At 44.5% G+C, this 8,905-nt stretch overlaps 2 protein-coding genes across 2 annotated transcripts; both read left to right on the forward strand.

The window, feature by feature from the left end:
• The first annotated feature begins 430 nt into the window (after positions 1-430).
• Positions 431-3,903, forward strand: LOC120898213 (zinc finger protein 93-like). The gene is made up of 6 exons (XM_040303757.1): positions 431-704; positions 838-985; positions 1,077-1,929; positions 2,009-2,428; positions 2,522-2,722; positions 2,801-3,903. Exons 1-6 carry the CDS (start codon positions 585-587, stop codon positions 3,354-3,356), a joined length of 2,298 nt encoding a protein of 765 aa, XP_040159691.1. The 5' UTR covers positions 431-584; the 3' UTR covers positions 3,357-3,903.
• Positions 3,904-4,042: 139 nt separating this feature from the next.
• Positions 4,043-7,251, forward strand: LOC120898212 (zinc finger and BTB domain-containing protein 17-like). The gene is made up of 6 exons (XM_040303756.1): positions 4,043-4,342; positions 4,416-4,548; positions 4,634-5,732; positions 5,799-6,218; positions 6,295-6,495; positions 6,568-7,251. Exons 1-6 carry the CDS (start codon positions 4,217-4,219, stop codon positions 7,121-7,123), a joined length of 2,535 nt encoding a protein of 844 aa, XP_040159690.1. The 5' UTR covers positions 4,043-4,216; the 3' UTR covers positions 7,124-7,251.
• Positions 7,252-8,905: the final 1,654 nt, after the last annotated feature.

Genomic DNA, 8,905 nt, shown 5'->3' on the forward strand with positions numbered 1-8,905 from the left:
TTCATACACTTTGGTTTTGTCTTTCGTCCATCAATCCAAAACATCGCATACATTTCAATATTATGTATCTAACCTCCTTGCGCATAAGCAGCACATTTGTTGGTTTATTAAATATGGGCAAAAGTCTGAGCCGGTGTTCAATTTATTTATGTGAGTAATATCAACTTTCATTTCGTCCTGATAATATTTCTTTTTGTTACGCAAAAAACATAGAAAAAAAATCAGTTACAAATTGAAACCACCAGTCTGCAGACCACCTTTCTGTCAAAGAAAAACATCGCGCATAGTTAATTTTTCCGCGAGTGTTGCATTATCGCACAGTTTTAGATAATTAACAGTGAAAACTGTAATCTTTCTTGAATTAAATACTATATTATACTTCAATCCTCCAATCGTTTCGGAAGTTTGTGGTCTTTTTCACTCAAAAGGTCCTCCAAAAACAAGCCAAGCTGAAGCTGCTGCCCTGCACGCACAGTGCACCCTTCAACAAATCACCAAACGTCAAACGCAGTATTTTCCAGCTTTTGTTTGTGAACACAACAGTAATGCGATACTAGCAAAAATATCCAATTTTCTGGCTAAAAATGGAACAGTTTGTAAATTGCGTACTGTGCTTGACTACCGAGCCGCAAAGCTTTCTCAAGGTGTACAATGAGGAGAAACAGGATACAGACATCGCGTCCGTAATAACAAAACATCTTTGGGTATGTAACGCCGCCAGCACCGTTCCCCCCAGCGTTTCCCGTCCACATACGATGCGATAGCATATTTCGTAAACACAGCCCATTTTGGCCAGCACATTAATGCACGCGTACCTTTTGTGATTTGTGTGTTTAGGTGAAACCGGCCAAGGATTCGTACGTATGTGATGAGTGCTGGAAATGTTTGAACGATTTCCACGAGTTCTACATCAAGCTCGAGAACATACACTATCCGCCCGATCCGGAGGATGTGTCATGCAATGCCAAAGACATCCGCCAGTATCGTGAGTATCGTGGTGGTTGCCGTAACGGCCTCCGTGCCTTCGAAAGTTTAACAGTCAAACTGAGCATGCTTTTCTGCGTTTTCCGTTATAGTTTTCGAATTTCATCCCGTGGAAGACGTGAAGATCGAGGAACTGTCTCAGAATGCGGAGGACATGGAAGAAATAGAGTACGAGTATTTGGAAGCATGTAACGAAGAAACCATAGAGAATGAGAACGCCGAACGTTCCAGCGGTCGTCCGAAACGAGCCAGTGCCGCACAGGCGAACTATAAAATTGAAGCGGCCGAATCGGAGTGGGAAAAGGATTACCTTGCGACCAACGAGGACGAGTACGACGACGACGACGACGAAGCGGACGCCGATTACAATGGCGATGAGAAGGAAGAGGTTGACTATCTGGAAGAGGATAATGATGACAGTGAGGTCATTAACTACGATAGTCCCTCGAAGGCAAAGCAAGAGCCGGGCACCAAAAAGGAGCCAGCCAGCGAACCGACGTCACCACCGAAAAGGGGTAGAGGTAGGCCGCCGAAGGCAAAAGCCGAGGTCGAAATCAAACCGGAACCGAAATCCAAGCTGCGCCGTCGGGGTCGTAAAAGAAAGGTTTCAGTTAGCAGCAGCGACTCGGAGCTGGAATCCGACTTTGACGATTTTATTGACGGCGAAGACTGGAAGAAGTATCGCAACACGTCGAATGATAAGGGGAGAAGATCGCTCGGTTTTCGGCAGCTGCAGGAAAAGATATTTTCATACGTGGATGAATTTATCTGCTACTACTGTCCGGAAAAAATCGTCTTCGAGCGGTTTCACCATGCGAATTTGCATTACAAGAAGGTACACAATGAGCCAGCCTTTCTGCGGTGTCCAAAGTGTGGCAAAAAGTGCTTCACACCGGGCGGATTTGTGAGCCACATGGAAACGCATGAAGATCCGGAGCGGAACAAGTATGCTATCACGAGCGTTTTGTAGGGCGTTTGGGGCCACCTTAATCGCTTATTATTTTATGCTTTCTCTCTTCTTAAGGTGTAAAATCTGCGGCAAGGTTACGGATCAAAAAATCACGCTCAAGAAGCACATGCGAGCGCACCAGGAGAACCTGGAGAAGGACTTTCCGTACCCGTGCAGCCTGTGCAATCGGCGGTTCGAGGAGGAGGAGAAGCGCGACAAACACGAACGGCTGCACGGACGGAAAGTGATCATCAAGAAGGAGAAGGGTCGCGATCTGGAGCTGCTTGAGTTCTACAAACGCATCTACTGTGAAGTGTGTGAAGAGAAAAAGCCCGAATCAACCTCGTTCGATAACTTCTGGGATCTGAAGGTGCACATGGGTAATGAGCACAACAAAACGCCATTCCTAAAGTGTCCAATCTGCTTCAAGAAGAATGTGTGCCGCCAGCAGCTAATGGTGCACGTGGATGTACATAATAATCCAGAAAACTATCGGTATGATGAAGCGCTAGCAAATTTTCCATCCCCCCCCCCCATCCTGATGCATACTAACTCTCCTGTGTTCTCTCTCTCTCTCTCTCTCTTTAGCTGTGAGGTGTGTAAGGAAATCCATCAGAATCTTGAAAAGCACATGATAAAAGCACACACCCCGGAAACGTCGTTACCGGACGAGAAAAATTACAGCTGCGAACATTGCGGAAAGATGTTCAAATATCAAACGAATCTTAAAAGTCATATCGATCGTATCCACGGTGTAAAGGATGTATCCTGTGACATTTGCCACAAATAGTAAGTATTGCAGACGCAATCGAACAACGGCGCACAGCTGCAAGAAGTATCACTAATTTGCCTTTTGTTTCACTCCAGTTTCAATAGCAAAGCATTGAGCGCTCACAAACGTTCAGCCCACACGGACGAGATGTTTATGTGCGAACATTGTCCGAAAATGTTCAAAACGCGCAGCGGTCTCGAATCCCACAAGAGTGACCACGACGAAACGTTGCGCAAATCGGTGCAGTGTCTCATCTGTGGCAAGGAGATGCGCCGCGGTGCCAGCATGGCGAAGCACATGAAAACGATCCACTCGCAAGAGGATCCGGTCAGCTGTGATCTATGCGGCAAGGTGTTCCGCACCACGTTCCACATGATGCGGCACCGCGCCAACACGTGCTCGGCCACGATCGACTCACGGCCTTACAAGTGCGAAGTGTGCGGCAAAGGCTTTGCCATGAAGCTCACGATGACCGAGCATATGACAACGCACACGCGCACAAGCCTGTATCAGTGCGCGTTCTGTTTCAAGACCTTCGGGTACATTTCGAATCTGTACAAACACCGAAAGAAGGCTCACCCGCTCGAATGGCAGGAGGTGCAGGCACGGCCTGAACAGGGAATCGCCACCGTAATCGAAATACGCAATTAGGAAGTGTATTTTAAAGTGTGGTCGAACGGTTAACGGTTTATTTAAAGAGAAAACGCTGAACAGTGTTTTTGTTTATTTGTTAACTATGACCCAAAGTGTTTATGCAATTGATTAAATATGTACGCTGCGTACGATTTTAGATTTTTGCACAATAGAGAGCTGCTATGATTTGTTTTTCTCAAGAAAGTGTAGTCGATATGTTAGAATTAAGTTTCTTTGCAATCTATTAAGCTTTTTTAATAATTGATCACAAAAAAATTAGTTGATGAACAAATCCTAGGTTAATATGTTTTCTTAAGTAGAATCTGTAAAGCAAAGTCGTTTATAGTGATCGTGTAATGTAGAATAGGATAGGATGAAGGATTAGTATTTTAAACTTTAGAAATATTGCAAAACAAAACGATAAGCACACCGTCTAAAGTGTTAAACCGTGGAGCATGAAATTATATTTTTAAAATTTTCAAATTGAACATAGGTTTTAAGGAAATAATCCAACAAATGTGTGTAAGAAACTTCACTAACGTAATAAACTATCTATCCTGTAGTAGGTGCTTGGGTTTTTTTTTTAAATTTATAGATTAAAGCCAAAATATTTACAATATTCAAACATTTCAACGTCTTTACATTCACCACGGCCGATATCATCTCACCACGACGCACGCCGTCATGTATGCAACTTTTGTTGCTTGGGCCATCATATCATGAAACGTCAAGATGTTTATAGTTTTCGTTTCCCAGAATTTATCGTAAACAAACAACATGTATCGTCCTGGTGTTTGGCGTTTTTAAGTGATAGTTTTTACGTAAATTGAATTTGAATTTAGCTCTTTAACGTTGCTCATTAAAGTGAGTTAGCAAAAATGGCCCACATCACCAGTTGTGCGCTTTGTTTAACAGCCGAATCCCAGTGGTTCGTTCGAGTATTTGACGAAGCTAACACGACGCTCAATATGGCACAGATCATATCCAAATATTTATGGTTTGATGTTAGTCGCGGCATGTTTTTGCTTGTACGGTTAGAAAATAGATTTATCGTTCTCTTACTGTTGTTGTTTTCAGCTAAAACCGGCCGCCCAGCCGTGCGTGTGCGGTGAATGCTGGAGCAGTGTGCACGATTTTCATCAATTCTACACCAAACTGGAGAACATTCATTGTGACGAGTTAGTTGCAGCGGACAGTACAGAGCAACAACGTGAGCCAAATGCTTCCATTGCCCTTGTCTTCACTTCATGCTCGTTGGAATACAATAATTGGCTTAATTTTGCTCTCCATTACAGCGCCTGAATTTGAGCTGCCAGAAGAAACCCACCAAAAGGAAGATCAGTTGCAGAAAAGCATCGATGATGGGTATGAAAGGAAGCATGTTCCCACAGTTGAAGTCATTGACAGCAGCGAGAAGAGAAACAACTCAGACAGCGCTGCGAACGAACCGGCGAAACCCCACACGCAAACAGACGCCATGGAAACTATGGACAAAGGAGACAAGAAACATTTCGTGGAGGTGGAAGACTATGCTAGCAATGATGATGACACCGGCGGCTATTGCCCATCGGATGACAACATGCTGGATGGTGATACACTTAACACCGAAGGCAGGGATGAATCTATCGATAAAAAGCCTACGATAAATAACGCAACCGTTGTCGCCATACCTGTGGAACAGCTATCCGTAAAGCGTGGTAGAGGCCGTCCACCAAAGCCAAAGCTGGAACAGCAAAGCGTAGCAGTAGATGCAAAAGAATCTCCAAAGGATACGAGCGCCTCGGAGCAAACACCTGCGAAACGTCCCAGGGGTCGTCCACCAAAGCGAAAGCTGGACATTTCAAGCGCCTCGCCGAACGTTGCTCAGAAAAGTGAAGCACCGCCTGCTGTAATTGAAACGTCACTTGTTGCCACCACGACCGAACCCGTTAAGCGACGCAGAGGTAGACCACCGAAAAATGCCCTTACCGCCGTTGCGGTACATTCTGGCCGTGGGAGGAAAGTTCACTCTGTTACTGGCAACAAACGGTCAACCGCGCTGCGGACGAAAGTGAAGAAAGAAATAATACGTGGACAGGAGCCAACATACACGGATAGCGGTGAGAGCGAATCGGAGAATGGTTCGGATTATGAAGCGGCGAATGCTAAAAAAAAGCCGCCAAAGCGTGAGAAGAGCGACCGGGACGAGCGAATATTTAAGTACGTCGATGAGTTTTGCTGCCATTACTGTGTGGAAAATGTGACGTTCAAGCGGTTCGTCGATGCGGACCGCCACTACAAGCTGGTGCACAACGAGCCGGGCTTTCTGAAGTGTACGAAATGCGAGAAGAAGTGTTTTACGCCCGGCATGTTCGTGAGCCACATGGAGACGCACGAAGATCCGGAAAAGTATAAGTAAGATCCATAATCGGTATTCCGGCAGTGGACACACGAATGATTCTCTCTCTCTCTTTTTGCTAGATGCAACATTTGCGGCAAAATAACGGACTGTAACATCTCGCTCAAGAAGCACATGCGAGTGCATTTGAGTCAGCTGGAAGAGAACCTACCCTTCCCTTGCAGTCGTTGCAAACGAAAGTTCGAATCGGAAGAACAGCGCAACAAGCACGAAAAACTGCACGTGCCCAAACCGCTGGTCAAGCGGGAAAAGGGTCCGGATCTGGAGGTGCTGGCGTTCTACAAACGCATCTACTGCGATGTGTGCGAAGAGCAAAGCCCCGATTCGACCTCGTTCGAGAACTTCTGGGACCTGCGGGTGCACATGGAGCAGGAGCACAACAAGGGAGCGTACCTGAAATGCCCGATCTGCAACAAGAGGAATCTGTACCGGCAGCATCTCATCACGCATATCGATATGCACAATAATCCGGAGAAGTATCGGTGAGTATGCTGTAAATGTGTTGGCAATTGGGAGCTCTGAATAACAAAGAATGGGGGTATTTTCCTGCCTACATAGGTGTGAGGTTTGCAAGGAAGTCTATCAAAATCTCGATTCGCACATGGTCAAAGCCCACACACCCACGACTGCGATTCCGGCGGACAGAAAGTACAAGTGTGACCAGTGCGGACGAATGTTCAACTTCCTGGCCAATTTGAAAATGCACATTGACTGTGTTCATGGCTCGAAAGACATCCGTTGCAATGTATGCAATAAGTAGTAAGTATTTATTTGACGCTAATAAGCCTTGCATTCAGCCCTCACCGATCACCGCCTCTTTCCGCTTTTCAGCTTCAATCTCAAAGCGTTCCAGGTGCACAAGCGAACAGCTCACACCGACCAGATGCTGATGTGCGAACATTGTCCCAAAATGTTCAAAACACGTGGCGCGCTGGAGGTACACAAGGGCATTCACGATGATACGCTGGTGCAGTTTACGACCTGCAAGCTCTGCAACAAGCAGATACGGCTTACCAACGTGAAGAAGCACATGACCTCGCAGCACTCCGACGATGGGCCGGTCAGCTGCGAAATGTGTGGCAAATCGTTCCGCTCCATGTTCCACATGAAGCGGCACCAGAAGAACACGTGCGAAGCGACGATCGATTCGCGCAAACACAAGTGCGAAATCTGTGGCAAGGGCTTCTGTTTGAAGCTGACGATGATCGAGCACATGACGACACACACGCGCACGAACAAGTACCAGTGTGCGTTTTGTTTTAAATCGTTCGGCTACATTTCGAATCTGTACAAGCATCGCAAGAAGGCACATCCGCTCGAATGGCAAGAGATACAGGCACGTCCGGAGGAAAATATTGCTTCGGTTATAGTTGTACGAACGAATTGAAGTTGTAGGCTAATTTAAGTGAAATGTTTAAATTCATGTTTAGTTGTACTTTTGTGTAGAGATGTGCAAATAGGTAGCTTTTAATAAAACATTTATGAAGGTTTGATTACGATCAGACAGTAATCGTATTTTCTTTTCCTCAATTTATAATAAGCTAACTAAATCGATCTTTTAGTTAAAAAAAACAATTATTCATATCACGAATGCAGCCTAAAAATTGATATAACCACGCTTTAGATCGAATCGCTAACAATAGACCTACAGATGATACTGCAATAATAGTTATTTTACACGCAAATCAATTTTACACAATTAATTAATGGATGGGTATCGTATGAGATATGTTTTAATGATTTTGCTCTTCAATTCTCCATATAAACGCCTTTTCTTCACCGTGGTGAAATTTATTCTAAATTAACTGTCATTTTAAAATTGTTCACGCTTCATCGCCCAGCACAAAGTGTATGAATATCAGGTGGTCTCGTCCCATACAAATTGACAACTAATTTCGAAATAAAAAAAATCTCCTTTTGACAGAATGGGTGAAGTGAATTTCCATAGGAACCGTTCGCTTTGTTCTTAGCAACACATACGTAGTACACATTGGTGTCCTCATCGACGGCATTATTTTGATCCAAAAATGGATTTTAATTAGTTCAGATTTGGTTTAGCTTACAGTAACATATATTTTGAGTGCTTTTTAAGGTATTTCAGTGCAAATAACGAAGATTCTAAGATTGTTTGTGTGTAAGGCAAGTCGTCAGAAAGCTTGTTTGGGGAAATGTTTTCACCCATGCTGTCAAAAAGTGACGTTCAACTTTTGCTATAAAAAACAGGCTATGAGACCACCTGATATTCATACACTTTGGGCTTCCTGATGGTCAATGTTCAAACCGGTCCACTTTAGATAACGAAAGAGAGAGAAAGAAAGAGAGAGAGCTTAGGGAGATTGTCGATCTGCTGTTCGATTGTCATTATACCTTATCGTACTCCGGCACAAACTACCGACGCTCAAGTGAGCGTAGCACCATTTCTAATGCTTCGTTTAAGAAGATTGATTGCAATGTACATTAGACGTTTGCTCATTTTATGAAAGTGAGTATTTGTTTGCTTTTTTTTGCTCTCCAACCCAGCAGCCCCTTCGTACGGTTAGAATCGTAGCGTTAGAATCGATCAATAGTTTCCATGGCAGCAGTTACGTTTCATTAAACAATTCTAAACCGTTGCCCTGATTGCTCCGATACCGCGCCGTTTGCTGATCCTGTCCCGGTAATGTAAACTTCCGCGATGCGCTGGCAACACACCGATGTTGGGGGTGCGTTCGGGAAGCTGTGTTTTTTTTTCGCCCGTGTTTCTCATCTCGCATCCCATCAATGCCACTGTCAGTGGCTTCATTTAGCGGTACAGCTCGCACAGTTTGCCTTTTGGCATTGTTTGTTGAGTAAATAGGATTGCCGGTTTCCGGAATGGTCGCGGGAAGCCCATTGATGATAACTGTCTTCTTTGCTGGTGGAACTCATAAAAGCAGTTCATTAGCATGGGGCACTGGTTGCTAAATGGTCGGAATGTAGGTTTAATGAGACTGTTAGGAAAATAAAAAATACAACAAAAAACTCACCAAATGATGATGAGCTTACGCCTTTCAGGGAAGGTGGAATGCGTTGTCGAAATGTAAACCTGTCGGTGTTAGTATAAACAATGCCGGTGGATCGAGGTCGTCATGGAACTGGTTAATTGCATGCTTTTTATTGTGAGTTATAATAAGACCACTTTAAGCATGAT

Source organism: Anopheles arabiensis, chromosome 2 (assembly GCF_016920715.1).
Source record: "Anopheles arabiensis isolate DONGOLA chromosome 2, AaraD3, whole genome shotgun sequence".
Taxonomy (NCBI): Eukaryota; Metazoa; Arthropoda; class Insecta; order Diptera; family Culicidae; genus Anopheles; species Anopheles arabiensis.